The sequence below is a fragment of the Hetaerina americana genome, unplaced genomic scaffold (genome assembly GCF_022747635.1).
Source record: "Hetaerina americana unplaced genomic scaffold, ioHetAmer1.1.p SCAF_4, whole genome shotgun sequence".
Classification (NCBI taxonomy): Eukaryota; Metazoa; Arthropoda; class Insecta; order Odonata; family Calopterygidae; genus Hetaerina; species Hetaerina americana.
In genome coordinates this window covers 85,114,052-85,137,153 of record NW_027286985.1, presented here as the reverse complement: position 1 = coordinate 85,137,153, position 23,102 = coordinate 85,114,052, and the positions used below count along the sequence as shown (strand labels likewise).

General features: G+C 38.3%; 1 protein-coding gene across 1 annotated transcript in view; it reads left to right on the top strand.

The window, feature by feature from the left end:
• Positions 1–1,288: 1,288 nt before the first annotated feature.
• LOC139692493 (mediator of DNA damage checkpoint protein 1-like) overlaps positions 1,289–23,102 on the top strand; it is a 27,562-nt gene continuing 5,748 nt past the window's right edge. The window contains exons 1-6 of the mRNA XM_071590710.1: positions 1,289–1,399; positions 1,636–1,737; positions 8,391–8,486; positions 8,642–8,938; positions 11,066–18,236; positions 22,146–22,298. Of these exons, the coding sequence (XP_071446811.1) occupies positions 1,328–1,399; positions 1,636–1,737; positions 8,391–8,486; positions 8,642–8,938; positions 11,066–18,236; positions 22,146–22,298 (7,891 nt within the window). The 5' untranslated portion in view covers positions 1,289–1,327. The remainder of the gene's footprint in view (positions 1,400–1,635; positions 1,738–8,390; positions 8,487–8,641; positions 8,939–11,065; positions 18,237–22,145; positions 22,299–23,102) is intronic.

The window sequence follows — 23,102 nt, the reverse complement described above, 5'->3', positions numbered from 1 at the left end:
CTTCAAAATTCTAATCAAAAACAGAGCCTAGGGGAAAGGGTTGATACTTAAGCCATCTTTATCAACTTTTTTATAGAAATACAGTTTTTGAATATTTTAAAAGCTATTGGGAAATCTCCTGTCTCAAAACATGAGTTGAGTAACAAATCTAATGGTTCCACAATAAACACAATATCCTTGATTAGATAATTAGACAGACCGTAGATTGGTAGAAAACTTTAATCTGGTAATTCACATATCATATTTAATAGTATTGCCCACACCAACTATGTACCAGAGGAACAAGTTTTTGAAAGACCAAAATTCTATCCAATGTTTCCATTTTATATGGATGTATTTCACCTATACCACTAGTGGTTTTTTGCGAGTCATCATTCTTTTTTGGACCGATTTTCAAACTTTTGCTCCCCGGATTCTTTCAAATACATAGTAATGATTATTTTTTCATTTTTGGCGTGGCACAGCAAATGAACCACTTCCTCTGATTTCTTCGACGGTAGCCTCAAAATTGGATTTAACTGGACCGAACTCTTCTAATCGTTTACATTATGGCATTAACGACAATATTAAGATGGGGAAGAGGACAGTAAGTACGTTAATGTTATAAGTCGGTTAAGTGTTTACTTTGCTGAAGTGACTAAATAAAATGTGCTAGGAAATATAATTTTAAATATATTTAGTTTGAATTTCAATTGGAACATTTATGATGTAACTATTGGGAACACATTTTGACTTCTGGTAAATTGTTACTTTTGGAAGGAAAGTATCAATACATTATACAATCATTCGTGATGAGGAAGGCAGGGCCTATTTCGCAGCCAATTGAGAACCTTAATTGTAACCAAAAAGTTACCCTCAGGGAGTCGGGGAAAAAATGAAAAATATATTAGCTACTTCGGACGTTGCTCTAAGGGAATAACGAAGCAGTTAAATTTGAACTTTACCGACCATTTATATACTAATTGATTAACATTTCCCTCAAATGTTGAAAGGAATCCATCAAAGACAGCCAATCGAGTAGAATGACTCCCAATGGACATGAGTTATTAAAATGTAATGCATTTACATACATTTATAAATATGTATCGCTTAAATCCTCAGCAACCATAACACCGTGTTTTATACCTCACCCGCCCACCTCCTAGTCTTCAACCAATTACCACTCTTCCCTCATTGGGCGATGGAAAAACAAAATAGTAGCGAAATTGTAGCCAATAGATTTGCAACCTTGTTATGATGTTCAGAGGCGTTGGTGAGAGCGGGATTGTCTTGAAAAGGGGAAATTTTTGTTATTAAACATAAATGTGTTGTATATGAGAAGTATAAAATGGACTGCACTCAAGTACTTGTTGCGAGTGATGAAGAGGAGAACGTTCCTGATGAAGACGAACGCCGCCAGGTAAGTTATACGTTTTTTTCACGTACCTGCAGGCACTTCATTGTTATGTTGCTTTCATTATAGTTTATTATAACTGCTACCTATCATGTGTTTTTCATGTTACTTTTTTACTGTGAAAATAGCCCTATTCTGGTTTCTATGCTATGTTAAAGAATAATGTATGCTTTCATACTTTTAAATGTTGTTTATATCATTACGAGTTTCAATAGTTATTCATTGAATTCAATGTTATATAGGTGGCGTCCTTGAATGTAAACGAAAAATCTTTCCCCATTTTTCTCGGGGATAATAAAATAGGACGTGATGCTTCCAGCTGCAGTGTTGTCATCGCAAATATGGTGAGAGAGTTTTTTCATTTGTGACGTTATTAATGTGTTTTTATTAGTAAATATATTCTAGTGTTTTAACAATACTTGCCGAGATCCATACTGTCTGACACCAAGAAGTTTTACGAGAAAATTCAATGACATTTGCTGGAAAAATACATTTTTCAGTGATAAGTTCACACATTTCTTAACCTTCCTGATACACATATAAAACGATACGTGGGTATATTAGGGTTTCACGAATATTTAAGAAATTCAATTCTTAGGATTCCATTATATGTCACATCTCGTACAAACCTTTAGTATGTCTCGCCTTTTCAAAGCACTGATATCCTAGAAGTCTAATATTTGTTGTAATGATCTTCTGTTCGTCCGATGGAACATGAAACTGTGGATCCCTTGTTGGTTTTCGTTAAGATAAGGCTATTACTGACATCAGATTTCTTTCTCTCCTTTCTCCATTCCCTCAATATCCTACCCCTTCCAATATTACCCACCTAGTCCTAGTGGTGCAAATGACCTCAGTTGTCGGTCAGCTCACCTAATAACTACCACTGCATTTAAATTCCTATGTGTCTCTCCACTTCTCACCCATATACATTATTGATAAATATATATTTTCAGGGAAAGGAACTGACTCCCTATCCTGATGTTTGAATTTTACACTATGTTGTGCTTGGCGTTAGGTGAGCTCTACCCTCATACATTAACTCAACATTCGGATTAATTAATGTGTCAGTTATATTTCTAATAGGGTTTTTAAAGAGTTCACATTTAAGGATTTGAAAGTTAGGGTACCACTAATTAGGCTACATCAAGGGCCTATCTTTCACATTGCCATATCATCATCGAATCTTCCTTTAGACAGATTTCCCTGAAATTGTATTATGTATTGACCTTGCGCCTCTTGCTGTATTTCTTGGTAGGCCCTTTAAATGTTAGTATGCCAAATTTTTCTTCTTCCCTTTTTCCCAATAATCTCCTCTTTTATGTACATCTTCTGCAGGCAATCCCTGTTTATGATGTGGTCCATGCCTTCCTCTTCTTTATACTCTACAGTATATCCTTTTCATTTCGTATCCTCCTCATTCTTATTCTAATACAGTTATGTATGTCTAATCCTTTTCATTATTCAACTCTGTCATATTTATTCCAAAATACTCTAATCTCAAAATTTTCAATATTACCTTTCTTCTTTAACTCCACATTTGCTTGCTGGCTCATCAAAACTGTGACTTGGGAGTGTCGCTTTGAATAGTGTGGAAACATGGTCATTGATGCAAGATGCTGGTCGTGGATTGGGGACTTTTAAAATGTGTGTAGAGAAGGATGAGAAAGGTCTAATTGATGGAAAGGAAAGCAAATAAGGAAGTATTCTAGATCTACATGATACCCCGCAAGCCACCTCAAGGTCATGTGGTAGGGGTGATAGGTTACCACCTGTAAAAGAAAATTCAACTGCATTGATAACCAAAATATTTATGCCAACTTACACTCACAGTGGCGTGTATATTTATGCAAAACCTTTTGAACTTACTTGCATGCAAATGAATATATTATCAACTTACATACATATGCACCTTAGAGTGTAGTAAAAATTTATCCAATAGCGTGCAAATTGGAATAGAAAAGTAAGGAGAAATTTCACCACCACAGTGACATACAACTCATGGTCTTTGCCCCCAAGGACAGAGGTAGAGAATGTGACACACCGCTGTAGGCAGCAGAAGCATAGCAGTGGTGCAGGGCAAGCAGTACTGTACCAAGCACTACATACTTTAATGGCAGTACCATGCTGTCTTTCGGGAAGGGTTTTGGCAACAAAACATGAAATTAGTGAAAGTGCATGCATTTGAGTGGAACTAATTATTCCCTAGATGCTGTGGCTAGTGGAATTTTTCCTCTCTGTAGCCCGACAGGTGCTTTCCGGTATTGTCCGTGGGAAGGAGTCCTTTAGTCTGCTAGTCCTGGCATCTATTCCCCAAATTTTATATTCATGATCCAAGTGACCAATATATGTTAGAGTGCAAATAATTTGAGAGACATGGCACTGAATCATGCAGATCTGAATTTATTTAGTAAGCTTAACCTAGCATTGAATCGTCTTCCTTATAATGATTCCCGAGCAAACTCCAGAATCATTTCTATGATGCTTTTCGCTTTATCATAACAGTTTTTAACAAAACAGGCTGCCAGAAATTGAACCTTCTCAATTTCCTGAATGTGGATTTCCTTTTTTAGTCAATCCCATACACTACTTGCAAAGTCCTTACAATAGCATGATAACAACCTTCCTTTAACTTGTAATCACTCCTGCCAAAAATGCATCTTATAAATCCCAATGTTATATTGGGATTGTCCTCGGATTTTACGTTTGTGGGTGCCCCAAGTTAAGTCTTTGATTATAATAACAGCTAGGTATTTTACCATATCATTTTAGTATTAGTTATAGTCGTGGAAGAGGGGTAATTGCTGGAGGCAGGAAATGTGGATGCAAAGCATTTTATGATGATAGAATGCTGAAGACTGTGATAGAGAGGAGAACCTTAGACAAGAAAGGAGGGGATAAGAGTATGCATATTCGAGGGAATGATGGTTGAAAGGATGTGCATTGAATTGAAGAGGAGCTTATTGTAGTGTTTAGATGTCAGGTTGTTCTTTGTAAGGAGAGGTAAGTACATGTATCTTTGTAGAATTGTATAGGCTGTGTGTCCGTCCAAAACCATCTTAACCAGTAGATAACTAATAATAATAAGCTAATAGCTTTATGTCATCATTTTCTCATAAATGTATGGCTTTACGGAAAGAATGGAATAGAAGTATTTCAATAAGCATAATTCAACAGCCAATATTTTCATTTCATCTTGAAAATAAGTATTATTATCATTTGGGAGGTTACCCTTTTAGTTGGGTTTTGGATGGATGCAAACTTATCAAGTGTACATCTCTTAGCCTGGCCCTAATCGACAAGAAACGACAATAACTCTTCAATTCTGCGTGAATTTTCCCTTACTTTATTCTTCCCAATATGTCTATACTTTTCGTCTCTCTTCCTCACTTGCCTAACGTTTTTCCGCCATCAGTTGTGAACATTCAATCCCCCACCAAAATATTCTTCATCCACTTTTGCTGCCTTCTTTGGATTCCCCTCCTCCCTTGCCATGCCTAGTAGTTCTTCATTTGTTTTCCTTTCCATCCATTATAATTTTTTCATCCATATCCACACTCATATTTTCACAGCCTACAATCTACACTAATTATCTTGCTTCAACGACTAAGTTTCTGGGCTGTACAACACCATGCTCCATACCTGTTTGCATTAGTGTTTTCTTAGCATCCACACTCAATGTCTCCATCATCAATTCTTTCCTCCCTCTGAAAGCTTCATTTCTTAAAAGAATTCTTCTGCTTGTGACCCTACTACTTGAACCATCCTTCAAAACGCTTCCAGGATAGGTAAACTCTTCCACTAACTATAGTGTCTCACCTCTAACTATAAAAAAATCTCAATTTATGCATCATCTGGCATCGAGTGCATAGCAAATAAATTATAGCTCAAACTGTGTAAAAATATTGTTCAAATTCCAAAGAAACTGCGGGAGATGCCGCAACAGTAACTTTTAACGGAGTCATCCGCTAATGTGCATTTTTAATGCAACAATTTCAGAGCGTAAAAATCATTCGCCTTGACTGGGACTCGAACCCAGATCCCTCAATATCCGGTCGAGTGAAAGCACTCGACCGGATATTGAGGGATCTGGGTGCGAGTCCCAGTCAAGGTGAATAATTTTTACGCTCTGAAATTGTTGCATTAAAAATATTGTTAGTTATAATGTCAAAAACCTCTTAAGTTGACTCAAAAGCATGCATTTTCATGCATTAATTTTGCCAAAAAATCTTCTTAGCTGGAAGAAAAATGGCTGAATGTAATGGAGAAATTGCAACCTTCACCATAATTTCCTATTCAGACATAATATCTGATCTCATTGCTAGAATCCAAAGGAAGAAACACATGGCATGCTTTGGCAATGTGTATGAGGAACCTGAAAGGCAGCAAAAGAAAATTCAAGTTGATGCAGTGAGAGTGAGCTACCTTTCAAAATACATAGCCCATTTCTGAATGTATCATACAAATCTGAACCAGGGTATAAAATGCAATGCAAACTTGATAAGTTTTTTCGCAAGAAAGAATTATATTTCCCATAGCAAAATTATTGGAAGAGGATGTGACATATCGGAGAGGATATAACTCCCAATCCAAAACGTATTTCTCTTTCCCAAAATACAAAACTCCCTATACATTATATCTCCTTCAATGCAAAACTCCCAAACTATATGAAGTGTTTTTTCTCTATGATCTTCCGTTGCTGCATTCAATAGATTATAGTTTGTTTGTTTATTTATACCATAACCATGCAAAGGTAAAAATTATTGTTAAAGAAAATTGCGTATATTTACACATTGATGGTTTTTTGTATATATGACAAGTAAGGGCAGGAATGTCGTTTATTGGAGGTGTTGAGAGTATCCCGCATGCAACACTCGAGTGAACATGACCACAGTTGGTCCTGAAGTATAAATTAAAAAGCAACCCTCGGAATACTAGCATGCTTCAGGTAGAGAAGCAGTTAGTGCTTTAAGGATATATGATTCATACGAGGATCCAAATTACAATTTACTGTTTGGTTGAATCCTAATTTTGGTACGCAAGAAAATTTTAGATGACTCATGAGAGCTCACGCTTGGTTCTTGGATGGTGCTTTTCAAATTGCTGCCGATATACTTTTTCAACTGTTTGCAATATTAGGGGTGGCATAATCGTATTGCGGCTGTTGTAGGTATAGCGCACCCAAGTATTCATAGATTCTTTTCAGAAATTCAAAAGGAGCAGGCTGACACTGAGACATGCTACATCAATTATCTTCTGGTCAGAGAATGAAGAAAATTTGGGCACCCAAGCTGCTTTGTATCGTAGATTGCTTTTATAATTTTGTGTCTAAATACGAAACGTACGAAAATGATGATGAAAGTCTTGATTACTTACGAGCCACTGGTTCAAATTTGACTTCCTGAATTACTCAATACAATAAATACTTTTTGCAAAAGGTTTTGTAATTTTCAATTTTGGGAAATTTTGCTCTATGGGGATTTTAGTGTTTTGGAGTTAGTAACTGGGCGTTTTATATTGGGAGAAATTCTTAGGGAACTATGACCCCCCAATTGTCGCAGAAATTTTATTTATTTAATGACTTCATTTGGGTCAGATTTAGACTTTATAGTCTCTTCTTACACCTAACCCCTACATATTACATTAAAGACAATAACAAACACCCAAGCCCAAGGAGGAGTGAAACCTGCCTACGTAGGAATCTAACCCGTGACCTCTGAATTAGCAGGCAAGGACGTTACACTGTCGCCACTGAGGTGGCCGTGTAATGTCCTTACTGAAATATGATGATTTTCTTCTTCATTAAATTTAGCCAATATGATGATTTTCACCTTCCGCATCTGTGAAAATGTCATCCTCATCAGCCATAATATGCCTCCTAGACTATGTTCAAAATCCACAATCACATTGATTTATATTACACTATTTCAAGTCTGTTATAAATCTTTAAATGCCTGAAGTCCCTGTGAGCAATGCTGACAAAGTTTCACAAAAAAGCCAGCGTCACTCTCAGCAACTCTTTTATCGATGGCTGTAATTTTAAATAAAAATTAAATAATTCTTATTTTTATGCTATATTTTCTTTTTTTTGCCTCATCATACAAGTTTTATTAAATTTTTCTCATGTGGAACCAATTTTTTGAATTTATATAATTATTTACATGCTACCTTGTTAATTCTACCATAATATTTCTTTCCATGTAAATACTCCTTTTAGTTTCATTTACCTTTGAAAGAATCATTTAAACTTTATGCAGGTTGCTTGAGAAGGAAGCTTTTGCTAATGAGCATTTTCATTACTGCTTGGCTGAGCATAATAATTTTTTTGAGTCTCTCATAAGAGGGATCTGGGGGGATGATAGAAATCTATTATGGATATAATATAGAATGGGAGACCTTGTATCATCATACGATGAGCCTGCATATTAGTATTCCTCTAAGAGGACATTGCTTACTGCCAAAATTTTAAGCGCCATCTTAGGTGCCATGTTTCAGTCCGTGGAAATACAGAGTGTCCTTGACACATTTGATCATTGATTTCAACATTTGATCTGGAGAGATACAGATGTGATATCCTCTGACATTGTGTGAGACTTTCCAAATAAGGGGGAACTTGGTTTATTTATTTCCCCTTGAGGGGGATACCCTCAGATCTCTGTAAACTAAATGAAAGTTCATTGGAACATTATAATAATTTTACTCTGTTTTTCACCCACTAGTGCAAACCAATTCTTCTCTTAATGTCCCTTCTATTTTGTAATAAGTTTTTTGTTTCATTAATGCTTCAAGCATAGTTGTTTACAAAATGATGGTGTGTTTACTATATTTCGTAAAATTTTCAGCAAATTATTATGAGTAATAATGTTTTTACAGACATTTTTCATAAATTCTGCATTTTATTAAAATAGCCTAGCAATTTTCATGTGATATTAAGCAATTATGCATGCCACCCAAAGGGTTAATCATTGTTAACCTAATGTGATTTTATTTTGTACAGGCACTTTCAAGCCAGCATGCTGTAATCCAGGGGTTGGAGTGTGGCATGTTTCTAATTTATGACCTAAACAGCAGGAACAAGACCAAATTAGGAAAGGTATTGTGGACTCAAATAGACGATGAATTTTTCACTTCATCATCTTTGCTTCAAATCATATGTTCATGTGTTTTCTGACTTATGATATATTTGAAGAGCAAAGTGCATGGTATATTGTACAAAATACCAACAATATTTTGTGTATTCATTTGCAGATGACCCTGACCCCAAATGTGCGATACCAATTAAGGAGTGGTGACGTGGTTCGTCTTGCCAATGTTCTATGTAAATTCCATTTTGAGAAGGATTTTGGGTCGAATTCGTCCTCTTCAAGAAATGACCGAAGAAATGATATTCCATGTACGCAAGTAATTGAGGGTTCTGATGGTGAGGATGTAGCCACTGAGGCTGAGGGTTCAGAGATGCAAGATACCCTTGGCGATGTATGTCCAGCCGTTAAACACCCTAATAAAGAAAAAGATCATATTAAAGTGCCAAAAACTCTCATCAAGGTAATTATTTCACACACTAGTGTGTGTATACATCTCAATCTTTTAGCAGTCTTACAGCATGTTATAGACCCATCATGTGTGATGGAATAAATAACACTTCTTGACAACTCTTGGAACAACATTTATATTTATGCGGTCAATATCAAAGTGGTTCACAGAGGGAGTAAGGCACTCTAGCAAGAGGTAGGTCATGTGACTCACCAATAGTGATGCATTAGAAACACCTCAATTGAAAATATAATGATCACACAACAAGCATGCATATTTTACTTTTCTCTAGAAATTGTGACTCATAATTTAAAGATATTTTTGTACTAACATTATCAGTTTTTCACATAAAATTTTTTTTTAATTAATTTTTGCATTGCGTTTTTGCAGCATAATCTAGTCGAGGAATTAGATTTTTTCTCCTCCCACATTGGGATAGGTATCATCATATCATAGAACAAGTCTTTCGAAATTTCATCCATAACATCTGGCTTAATATGGCAGAACACTAGTTTATACTATTTGACAAAATGTTTCATTTCAACAATTCCTTCTGGGCGTTAATAGTTTGGATTTTTCTGGATTAATGGTTCAGTTTCAATGACAATTTGCCTTTAAGAGATGAATTTTATATGTAGTATACATAACTTTTGCCAATTCTCTGACATCTCATGAAACACATGTGAGGGATTTTGTTCCACTTGCAGCTGGAAGTTTACTGTAACCTTAAAACAACCCACTTGCCACAGGATTGCGCTACCTGAATTCACCATTGGTAACAGGATTTTTCACTATCAGCATAGTATTTTAATTATTAACAGTAGTCTAATGATCTGGGTAGACTTTTGTTGGACTCAGAGACTATGCCTTTACGACACCCGCATTCTACTTAAGGTTGAGTGCTTGTAGACTCTCGAGATCATTGGGAGAGATACACTATACTAGGCAAGGGGAAACATCCCTGTTAATTCAATGCACATAGGTTTCAAAGCTGCACAACACGTGAGTTGACTCTGAACAAGCTACATTGTATACATATAACATTTCTTTGGGGATTTTTTTTTGGAAGTTCTTTCAAGGAAAAAAAAACAATTGCTTACCCCTTGCTTAAAACAGTGATATTGTTGAAATTTGTAATAAAGGCTGTCAGAAAGGTAATACTCCAGTATTTTTTTTCAGTGAATCAGCTTACATCTTATAGGTTGAAGTTATACCTTTATACCCTCGACCCGTTGTATTCAGTCTGATTTTAGAGCACATTTTTTAGTGAAAACAATCCGTCTTATGGGCTAAGAAATACTATAAGTACTTCTGCCAAAAATGTATAGTTACTTTTGGAACTCAATACCTCTTCAAAGCTTGAACATTGTTTTTGTTTCATCAGTCATAAGTATTTCAAAGCTCATCATCAGATGCTCTGATTGCTTTTAATACCATACTCAATTGTTGTTTTTGTTGGCTATGCATATGTGCCCTGCCTTGCTAATATTATAGATATTTCCATTCCCTATTATAATGGTATTAAATAGCAGGGCTTAAATTTAGTATGAGTTGAGGTTTATTCCCTCTCATATGAGTAAGAATACCTTCAATTCAATCCTCTTTGGTTTAGCACGGAGAGGGAATCAGACTTTGCATGTTCACATGAAAGAATTTATTGTTGTCAGCTAGTTTCACTACACTGTAGTATCATCTGAACAATGATTACAAAAAGTTCACATTCATATATATATTGTCAATGGATGGGGTCATGCAGAGGGGAGGAAGGAGGAAACGGGTGTATGGTGGTAAGCCACTGAGTTTGAGGAAGGATGTCATAGTGGTTCTGAGGTAGTAATTATTGCAACTGGTCGCCCTCTCTCTACTCACATCCACACCCACCCCGGTTCCCCCCCCCCCCCCACCTGCCACCGGCAACACCTGCCTGACCCCACTTATTGACGAGTGTTAACTTTTTGTGGGGAAACTAGTCAAGAACAATAAATTATTTCCTGTGGAAATGATAAGTCTTTGATTCTTTCTTCATGCTTTACAAATGGATTTCCACAAAGTATCGGCCTAAACCATCATCTTTGGTTTGATGACAATTATTCTGGTTTTAATGTCTTGAATTGTAATTTACTGTAAAACTTATTTCAGAAAACTGAGGAGCACCTCTTTAAAATGCCAGAAATCTCTTCTCCAAAGAGTGTAAATGATTCATTTGGATACTTGAATGAATCCAAAAATTCAAGTTGTCGTCTGGACTCAGATGATGAAATTTTCGATCTTCTAACTCAGCCTTCTGGTGAAGAGCCGCAAACTTCAAAGTCAGTGACTAAAAATAAAAGTCCGTATTGCAGTCCAGGATGTGGCCCTCCTGCACCCTTGAATAATGAAAATGAGAAAAGTCATGATGATGATATATTCTCTGCTGCTACTGAAGACTTCATTGTCACGCCAAAGAAGAGTACTCCCAAAGCAACACAAAGGTTAACATGGAATGAAGGTAATGCTGTGACTAGTGAAGAAGAGCTCACTGATGGAGAGAGTATCTTTTCTTTAGCAACAGAAGCATCTCCATGCCCATCCATTAATAAGAAAGAATCCGGTGCAAACCCAAAGGATTTGCTTGTCCGAGACAGTGGTACTTTGAAGGAAGGAGAGATCACTGGTGAGGAGGACATTTTCTCTGCAGCAGCCAAAGGTTTTTGCCCGAAGCCAAAGGAAAAAAGTACTCAGAAAGCAGATGGAAAGGCTGTTATGGAGAAAGATGCATGGGAGGAATTTGGAGTCACGGATGAAGATGACATATTTTCTGCAGCAACTGAAGCGTTTCCTGTTAAAGCCAATAAAGATAGCCTTGAAGAAAGCAGGAAAGATAATAATGAAGGAAATAATGTTTCAAAGGAAAGTGAGGCCACAGATGAAGAGGACATATTTTCTGCTGCAACAGAAGCTTTTCCCATGCAGCCCAACAAAAAAAAGACTTCCAAGATGAAATCAAGAGGTGCCGGAACCAAAGAGGGTGAAATCTCCGAAGAAGATGATATCTCCAATGAAGTGGATGTATTTTCTGCAGAAACAGAAGCTCTTCCTCTTCACATCTCAAAAAAGAAAGAGTCCAAACTAAATCCAAGAAAAGGAATGGCGGTTGATGGTGCCACCTCCATAGGTGGGGTTAGTGATGAGGAGGATATATTTTCGGCAGCAACAGAAGACTTTGCTGGGAAACTGAAGGAAAAGGACCCTCCTCAAAGTAACTCTAAAGGCTCATTCAGCATAAATAAAGGATCAGTGTCTTCTGAAATCCATGATCCCCAACCTGGACAAATAGCTGAAGCAGATTTAGCTAAATCAGATGGTACAAAAGCAATGGATTTCAATCAGGAGCAAGTTTTCTCTGCTGACACCAAGGGCCTTCTGCCTCTGCTGCAAAATGATAAAAACAAAGAAGAGGGGGAACTAACTAAAAGTTCTAATGTGAAAGCGGTACAGGAAGGGGTAGAAAGCTGTGACAATGAAGGCTTTGTGAAGGATTTATTGTCAACCTCTGGTTCACAGGAACTATGTGTTCAAGGAAACAAAGCAGCTGTGAGCAATACCTTGCCCGTCACAGCTGCCAATGAACTAGTCAGCTCTCAAAGAAGTGATGGTTCAAATCGTATTGGTGGTGAAAGTGCAGATAAGTCGAGGGAACATGGGATAAGTTCTCAAGAAATCAAGAAGCCTGGTGTGGAAGTTGATAGTGACGGTGATGCAACTGATGTGGAAGATGAATCTCTATATTTAAGCACCAGAGAGAAGACTCAGGGCCATTCTGAACTGAAAAGTGTTATGAAAGGCAGTTCCTCTGAAAGTGAAAAATCAACATTTGCTAAGTCCGACAATGATCAGAGTCAAGCAAAATTAACTGCTCCGGAATGTGGCCCTCATGTTGGTGGTATTTCTCATTTAAATAACACAAGTTTTGAGGTCATTTCTGATACAGAGGACGAGGATGATGAAGAAAACTGTATCGATTCCACAATGGAAAACTCAAACCAGAATAAAACTGTCAAATCTTCATCAATTGGGAGTGTCTATTCTGGCTCTATAAAGTCTGGAGATGCTATCCAAAATGCACCCTTGGCCTCTAGTGAGCAGGAAGTTAGCTTAAGACAACAAGGGGAAAAGGAAAGTAAATCAGTGATGATGACAATTGATGAAACTTTACCTACAACCTGTGTTATTCTGACAAAAAAAGACATTAAATTATCAGGTGATAATCCCAGAGGAGAGGCTAAGGGTGATAAAAGGACTGTTGCAGATGAGACTCAGTGGAAAGATAAAGAGAATAAGAAAAATGAAAGGCAGACAGTGAATGGATCAAAAAAGCAGAATGACTTAAATTCGAAAACATTGCACAAAAATATTAAGGATGACACTTGTGACAAAAGTGAGGTTTCCAATCCAGGACCTTTGCAAAATGAGTCGTCTGTTGTTGAAAAGGATGAAGACGTAGTCTTTGTAGCTGAAACACCTGTGTGTGCAAGGATCAGTAAGAGGGGAAAAGATTCACAGGTTGAAAATGGGGTAGTTGATGTAGAGGATGAGGAAGAAGACATGAGCTCGTTTTTGACAGAGGCACCACCAGAGTTTAAAACCCCTGTAATAGGTGTCAAGGGACTGACAACAGGGTTGCAAGATCTCAGCGAATTTGAGATTCAGCCTACACCTAAGTCAACTGCCCCTTGTGCCCAAGGAAAGGCGCAAATAATTGGGGAGGCCGATGATGATGAGGAGGAGGATATGAGCTCATTTCTCACCCAAGCACCACCCGAATTCAAGACACCAGAGACTGGCCTCAAGAAACTGAGTGATGATGAAAATGACTTGAGTGAGCTTCAAACACAACCAGCTCCAAATGTCACTCACACTCCATGCAAAGACAAGAATGAAAGTGATGATCAAGAGGACATGAGTTCATTTCTCACAGAGGCTCCACCCGAGTTTAAGACGCCTTTGGTTGGTGTGCGGAAAATAATGGCAGACGAAGGAGAAGAGGATGACATAAGTGATTTAGCAACTCAGCCTACACCAAATTGTGGAGAAAAACAGAAAGATGATGGTGAGGAAGAGGACATGAGCTCATTTCTCACAGAGGCCCCGCCTGAATTTAAGACTCCTGTGGTTGGTGTACAGAAAATAATTGCAGAAGAGGATGATTTAAGTGATTTAGTGACCCAACCTGCACCTAGGAATGAAGAGAAACAGCAAGATGATGGTGAGAAAGAGGACATGAGTTCATTTCTAACAGAGGCTCCACCTGAATTCAAGACTCCTAGGATTCAAGAATCCAAGGCTGGTGTGCGGAAAATAATTGTAGAGGAAGAGGAAGATGACATAAGTGATTTAGCAACTCAGCCTGCTCCAAAATGTTTAGAAAAACAGCAAGATGATGGGGAAGAAGAGGACATGAGTTCATTTCTTACGGAGGCTCCACCTGAGTTTAAGACTCCTGTGGCTGGTGTACGGAAAATAATTGAAGAGGAAGATGACATAAGTGATTTAGCAACTCAGCCTGCACCAACATGTGTAGAAAAACAGCAAGATGATGGTGAAGAAGAGGACATGAGTTCATTTCTCACAGAGGCTCCACCTGAGTTTAAGACTCCTGTTGCTGGTCTACGGAAAATAATTGTAGAGGAAGAGGAAGATGACATAAGTGATTTAGCAACTCAGCCTGCACCAACATGTGTAGAAAAACAGCAAGATGATGGTCACGAAGAGGACATGAGTTCATTTCTCACAGAGGCCCCGCCTGAATTTAAGACTCCTGTGGTTGGTGCACGGAAAATAATGGCAGACGAAGAAGAAGAGGATGACATGAGTGATTTAGCAACTCAGCCTGCACCGTGCGTAGAAAAAGACCAGGATGGAATAGAGAAGAACATTAGCCCATTTCTCATTGAAGGACAACTTGAATTCAAGACTCCAAAAGTCAGCAGTCAAAAATTGACTGTGGAAGAGGAAGAAGAGGACTTAAGTAATTTGGCAACTCAGCCTGCTCCAGTTTGCGATGAAATGGGTATGAATGAGAGAATATTGCCTTCTCATTTACAAAATGAATTTAAGTCTCCTAAAGACACCGTTAAATATCCTGCTGTGGAAGAAGAAGAAGAGGACTTGAGTGATTTGGCCACTCAGCCAGCTCCAACATGTGATGAGACGAAAGGGAATGAAGAAAAAAATGTTGACTCATTCTGCAGTGAGATGCAATCTAAGGTGAAGACCCCTGCAGTTGGTACGATAAACATAAGTGAAGAAGAAGATTTATGTGATTTTGTAACCCAACCAGCTCCAGTAATTGAAGGAAAGGACAAAAGTAGAGGAGAAATTCATGGTCAGGAAAAAGATCATCATCCTGGATTTAAGAGACAACCAGCAGTGATTGCAGCCATCCCTCGCCCTACACGCCAGCTGCGAAGAAAAAAAGGAGACTTGCAAATCGAAAAGTCAGCAACCATGCAAATCAAGCAAGAAGTGGAGAGTGAAGAAGATCTTAGTTTGCTGGATACACAGCCAGCTCCCCATGCAAAAGCATCAAGTAAATCAGGTAGTCTAAATAAAGACAAGCTGCAAGTAACTGACCTAATGAGAGAAAATGTAAGAAGGAAAAAAGCACTAGGGGTGGACTTTTCTTCTCCGAAAACTGGCAAAAAAGTATCCAAAATTTCTTCTCGAGTGGAAACACCAGTGGAAGATGATGGAAGTAGTAGTGAGACTGACTTCGAACTCAGCATGGCTCTACCAGATACACCAGAACTTCTTGGTGTTTTGAAAGAATCTGGAAACAAATTTATCCAATCTCAGACCTCATGTAAGAATTTATTTGATGTTGAAGTACATGGTACTGTGGCCTCCAGCATTGCATCACCAAAAGTGCTTCCAAAAGAGGAAGCAATCAAATTGCCAGCCTCAGGAAAAAGTAAGACAACTGTTAAGAAAGAAAAAATGAAACCTCATGTTGTTAAGGCTACGAGAAGAGCCAAGTCATCTTTTGATGAAAAAGACGCCATCTGCCCTCCAAAAAAGCTTAATGAAATACAGGATTCAGAGAAAAGGTCTGATCGAACAGATTTGAAAAACAAGGACTCATTAAATGACTCCAAGAAGGTTTTTACTCGAGGAATGGGAGTTACATTGATTGGAGTTAATAAGATTCAAAAATCTGAAAATACTAATTTAGAAAAGCGCAAGTCACAAGCATTGCCACACTCGAGAGAGATGGTGGTGACATCAACTCCTATTCACACGAGTGTAGTCTCATCAAAGCATGGTGAAACTCTTGGGTCAGCAGATGCTGCCGAGAAAAAGGCAAGTATACAACCAACTCGCAGAGGAAGAAGAAAAGCAGGTGGTGCGATAGGTGATGCAGGGCATTTGGACAGTCCAATAGATTTAGTCAGTCCAGTTTGTGTAGGAGACCCTAGTGAGATTCCACAGTGCATAAAAATGGAGGATGCCCAATCAAAAAATGTACACGATGCACAAAAAAGTCGTAAATTAAGGTTGCGGAAACCCCCTGACTCTAATGTTGCAGCTAAAGAAGGAAAGAATAGCAGTAAAGAACCAAATTCTAATCCACAAACTAGAGAGGAGCCATTACACGTGGATGAATCAAGTGTTAGCTCTTCTAATACCCAGAGCATGTTTCCAGGAAAGAAGAGAAACATATCTGCTTCAGTAGTGGAAGTGACTCCTGTTACTCAAGAAACAGCTAAAGTAAAGAAGACACAAAGAAAGAAGATTGAGTCTGAGGAAATCTTTCCCGTCAGTGACAAAAATCAAACTGGCCAGTCCACAGAAAAATCATCAAATTCAAAAAAATCTCATGAAGGAGAGTGTTTGGGAGAAACAAGTAGTTCCAGCAATATTGAAGCGGAGATCAGCCCCATAATATTTTATCGGAAACACCAGAGAACTTTAAAATCTAACAGTCCAACAATCAGTAACTCTGGTTCTTTGGTAGACACCCTCAAGAGAAAGAAAACTCAGGGCGATGACAGTCATTCCCAGAATGAAAAAAGAAATACAATTGAGTCTCCGCCTAAACCTATAAGACGTTCTGGAAGGGACAAGAAGCCAAAAAAACGATTCAGTGTTGAAAATAGTCCGGCGGAAGCCAAGAGAAGTAAAGGCAAACCGAAGTCAGAAGAGCCCATCCCTATCGTTTCGAAGACAACGAGGGAAAGAAAGAATTTTGCTGATTCCATCACACTCTCAGACTCTGGTGTGAATTCTAGCCCAGACTTAGCTGTGTCCTCGGATTCCACTGCCAGTACTTCAAAGAAGAGAACTTCTGATGATGACCAGGATTCAAGATGCAGCAAACGATCCAGGACATCTGATGATGACATTTCTGTCGGAACAGTGACTAGAGGTGGTAGCAGAGGGAGGAATAGAGAGGTTCCAAGCCCACTGAAACCTCCCATGGGCCCTCCTGCCCCAAAGAGTAATGATAAGTCTAAGTTGTTGGATGGTAATGCACTTGGGCCTGGGGCCACTCTAGGAAGAGGGGAGAAGAAAGGGAGCCAAGAGTTACAGGATGCCCTTAAAGAGGATGCTGGGGACAGAAGGAGTACCCGTGGGAGGGGGAGGAGAAACAAAGAGCCTCTGGTCCCTGAGGTGCATCATAGTACGAGAGTGAAGGAAGAGGTCAGTGATACCAAGCAGGACATTGCACAACATCAAGCAACAGGAAGAAGAGTTGGACAAAGGTTGAGGGAAGGAACATCCTCTGAAAGTCCTCAAGTATCCATAGTGAAAGGAGATGTTTCTCGAGTGAATCAGGTTGACAGTTCAAAAGGACGCAGTGTAGAAGATGTTGAAATGGTTAGAAAAAGAAGGAATGAGTCAATTGCAGCAAATGACTCCAAAGTGAGTTCCTCGACTGAGGAGGCATGGAATGAATCAATATCTTCCAAATCAAAGAGCAACAGAGGTGGTGAGACCACAAGCACAAATCTGAGAAAGAGGAGGAAAATCAGCCCTAAGGTCACTAATGGAAGCACTGAGGAGAACAAAGTTGGTAAAAGAAGAGGAGAGAATTCTTCATCTCCAAAAGTTGTTCCGCCCTTGAAGATATCTAGGGGTCAGGTTGTTACAGAAAATGTGAAAGACTGTGTTACAGTTGCTTTGGATTCTCCTGTGTACAATCAGAGCATTCTGGCCGAACGAGGTTGGGCAGAAAAACCAACGAGATGTAGAAAACAGAAAAAGGACACTGTGAATGTGCTCTTCACTGGCCTCAATGATCCCAAGCTTGGCCAGATTGTGGAAAAATTAGGTAAGTCCAAATTTTTAAGAATCATTTCAGCCACTTTTCAAATTGGTTTTCTCTTATAGGCACATGCTTGCTGTGTTGCTTGAAATTGCAGATAAAATATTGGTTCAAATGTAGTTCCCCACATTTGTAAAGACCAATTTTTCAGATATGTGGGTGATTTATGTTTTGAAAAATATTCCCTCTTCACTCTATTTTGCTAATACTGTTATTAAAAAACAAATACCTGCATTCGACCCATTAAGATCCCGAGGGAAATGCCATAATTGTAATTGTATTATTAATAAACACCTCTATTTATGCTAAAAAAGCTCTCACCCTCTGAACATAAAATAATGAAAACCTCGTATTTTTCATCTGATATCATTAAAAACCACACATAAATTTAGATCCAATCTACATTTCACTTACATATGGAAGAATATCCACATCCTCTTCTGAAAAATGTATTTCAGCACAGACGAGTCACAATTTCAGCACAACACAGTCTTTTACGAGGGTAGTTTGAAAGGTTCTCAGAATCACCTCCTGGTGTTGGTGCTAGTGCAATGAGTTTCCCATGTAGTAATAGTTAATCATTTATGAGTAAACACCTAATGTGTCAGTGATCTGTGAAGATCTGTGGCATGAATGGCTCTTCATTGTTTTTCTTGTATAGAGATTAGTGAAGATAAAAAAATTGAGATTTGAGCTGTGATTAAAGTCTTCATAAAGAAAGTTATCAAAGCAAAGGAAATTCATGCCGACTTGCAGAATACGTGGGGGGGCTCTGCTTCTTCATATTCTACTGTTGCCAAGTGGACAAACGAATTTTAGTTTGATGGGGATGGCTTAAATGATGATCCGCATTGCGGTTGGCCAAAATGTGCCACTACCCCAGAAATTATTGCAAAAGTGCATAAAATGCTCATGGAGGATAGCTGACTGAAAGTGAGAGAAATTGCTGAAGCTGTAGGGATCTCATCTGAATGGGCATATCATATTATAACGGTGGAATTAGATATGAGAAAAACTATCTGCTAGATGGGTGCCATCACTCTTGATACAGGATCACAAATGTGCCTGAATGGAAATTTCCAAACAATGTTTGACTCATTTTAAGAGCAACTAACAATGTTTTCTGCACTGGTTTGTGACCATAGATGAATTTTCGGTACACTACTATACCCCAGAGACATACAGTATTCAAAGCATTGGAAACATGTTTGATTCACTGCCACTAAAGAAAAAAGGCAATACGGCTGGCCGGAAAGGTGATGGCTTCAGTTTTCTGGGATGCGAAAGTGATTCTGCTGATAGATTATCTTCTCAATGGTCAAACAATTACTGGACAACACTATGCTAACCCCTGGACCAACTACAGCCAAAGATACTTGAAAGAAGGTAGGGTTTTGCAACTAAGAAAGTCATATTTCATCAAGACATTGCATGTCCACACACAAGTGTCGTTGCTATGACAAAAATACATGAACCAGATACAAATCGTTGCCACACTCACCTTATTTGCCTGACTTGGCTGCATCAGATTTGTATTTCTTCCCCAAGCTCAAAATTTTCCTCAGTGGACAGAGATTCTCTTCAAATGAAGAACTAACTGCTGAAATAGATGGGTATTTGGCGGGCCTGAATGAATCTAATTTTCGAGATGGTATCAAAACATTGGAACATCGCTGGGTCAAGTGTATTAGTGTACAGGGAGACTACTTTGAAAAATATAAATGTTTCACTTAGGTAAGTTTTCTAGTTCTATTCCACTCCAATAACTTTTCAAATTACCCTCTGACCAACTCTATTCTACCCAATAAATGAACCTACTTTAAAAACATTAAACTGCACCATATTCTTTCCTGGCCTACAAAAATCTATAGTCCTCTCATAAAATATTAATCCCTATTTTGGAAATTAATAAATTGATTGCAATTTGTGGGAAAGGAAGTACACTGCTATTTCACAAAATATAATGTTACTGCACCGATTTTGATGCAGTACATCATTATATGGTGGCAGATGATGATATGACATATCAAAACTGGTCACCGTAAAGTTATATTTTTTGGAGTAGCAGTGTTTCCCTTTTCCCGCATCATGAAGGAGTTTCACCAAGTTACGACATCCACCATTGCATAGATTGACTGTGACTTTACCACCAAACTATCCTCATCAATGCTACATACTGTTACACTCAAAAAGTCAACCTTCTCAACTCCTATCCTTCTAATCAAATGATACCTAAAAATAAGATGCAAAATACATAAGTGTTCTCCACATACTCTGCGGTGAAAACAGAGATACCATGTACCATCCACATCTCTGACTCTTGCAATACATTTACATTCTACTAATTTCCTTTGTCTCAAATTCTCTATAAATAAGTGAAAGCAAAAAAGCATCAAATCTCTGATGTAAATAATCAACCTCATTCAAAGACTCCTCCCAAAGCTCCCCTTTTGCTTTCATATACAGAATAACATGAAAGTTAGTTAATTACTGCACTGTGTGAATGTTTTTCTCTCAACCCATTTGTATGCTGACCATGGTAGTATGATAGATCTTGAATTCATACACCAGCTTGTGGTGTTCACCCTGCAAATTTAATATATCCCCCGAAATTGCATACCCATCTCTCATCACTCAATGTGCATCACTGCATATCTTCCCCTTCTCTTCTGCATCCTTATCACATAGCTTCATTCTTTCTTGGCTAATATAAGCTTCCTCACCCTATCATCCTGCCCACCTTGCTCTTCCCCTACTCACGCCCTTATCACCCTTGCCTTGAATTTTTGCTTTTGACCTTCCTTCTTCATCTTTCTCCTCCCTACTCCCTTTCACCCCTCATATTTGACCCAAATGGGCCAGAGATCTCCTGGTGGTTGTGGAATGGTTTCTGTATCCACATTAACAGTCAAACAACTTGTTAATGGGATAATTGTTATTGCAAGCAAGCATGAGTTCATTGGTTTGAAATTATGCATGTTATGAGCACCATATCACAATTGAAGCAATCCCTCCAGTAGATTCTGAAGAGCAAGTTAGCAAACAGAGGCTATATTTTCCCAATAAGGCCTTAGGTCTATTATTATATTGTCCATTCGTGAACTTCACTCTCACTAACCCATTCCTCCAGTCTCTTTCCATGGAGAGGTTGGCCACTCAGTTGGATAAACCAGGAAAAGTCAGGAGTTGGCTGTTCAAATTGAGAATATGTGCTGGAAATTGGGAATTCCCAATGAAAACCAATGTTTCTTATTGTGGTGATGAAAGTTCAAGTTTGCTGTAGGCCATCATGTGTGAAATCCTTGGGGGAAACGTAGTGTAGGAACTTCATTGATACCAATGGCACATGAAGTGATGAGAGATGATTCGAGAGATATGTAATCGGATCCCAAACGCATGAGAGGTGAATCGGGGGAAAGAACGGGAAACTGTAAAATGAGTGTAAGTTCAGAAGGGTCTGGTGATTGCAGTTTCCAAACATTTTCAACGTATTTTTAGTCAACATTTCCAGTGATTTAGAACAGAATTCATGACATGTTAATTCTGTTGTTTTTATCATTTTTGCACTTGCAAATATTTTGAGTATGTGTAAGAGAGATGTGAATGACAGTACATGCAACAAATTGCTAGATGTAATGAGTATGCTATTACAAGCAAAATATCTTTAATCCCTTGTGTGATGCTTATGACCAGGTTTGACTGTACTTATATTAGTAATGACTCATTTGGTCCCCAGTTTGGGCAAATATTGTGTCATATGGAGTTAGGTGTCATGGCCAAAAGTGTGAAACACTCCCTTGATTGCAAGTTGTGTTGAATTATTTCATTGAATATTTTTTAGTATTAATTTTATATAACATGCCAGTTTTGTATAGTTAGTGAATATTAAAATGTTTTTACATTTGTGTTGAATAGGAGGTTCTGTTGTGCAGACACCTCAAGAATGCACTGTGCTGGTAACCGATCGGCTGAGGAGGACTTATAAGCTGCTTTGTGCCATTGCCCGAGGGATACCGATTGTCACTTCCCAGTGGCTGTCAGAATCCTCTTCCAGCTGCAGATTTCTTGGTAAATTTTGAAAGAGTGTGTCAAAAATGCAATGGATCATCTGGCTAATATCTCTTGTTTCAGTTGGCCTGAAAATCATTCAGTTATTAACATTTTTGTATTCGATGGTTTCTGGCTCAACTTTGTGGAAGTTCATGCTCATTAAATGAAGAACACTATGTATTTTTCCACTGTTCTTTATTTTGGTACTACTAGTTTCAACGCTTGGGCGTCATCATCAGGTACAAATTAGTCGAGTTGCGGTCGATTTATATACCATTCATGTGGGGTAAGGGGTGGGTGAGAGAGGTGGGGTTGTGATCGGCGTTGATGGGAAGGAGGAGAGGTTTAAGTGTCTGGAAAGGCGAATAGTGTGGTTCACAGTGGGGGAAGAGAGATAATGAGGTGTCTCAGTGAAGGAAAGGGATGATTCCAGGATTGGGGAGAGGTATTCAAACAATAAATACATTGTGTTCTTCATTTAATGATTCAAATTTTCCTTGACTCTGCTAGGAATTTTCCTAAAAGTTATAAGATTTTACTGCATGATGCTTGATTTAGTTTTCAAAAGTTTCATGATGTCCAGTATGGGCAATTAATGCTGGTTGGAAAAGTGATTGGTGTTTGATGCAAAATAGCTGAACAATTACATAGTATGGTCCATGAACACATCATTATTTTTGGTAGGGTACCATTTAAGGTAGTTTTTGGATGGATTTACCCTTAACATCGCTACATTTCTGAACTTCATCTAACAAGACACTATTTGACCCCCCACATTCAATTAACATTTAATATCTTCAAATATCCAGTAAATTCAATTCT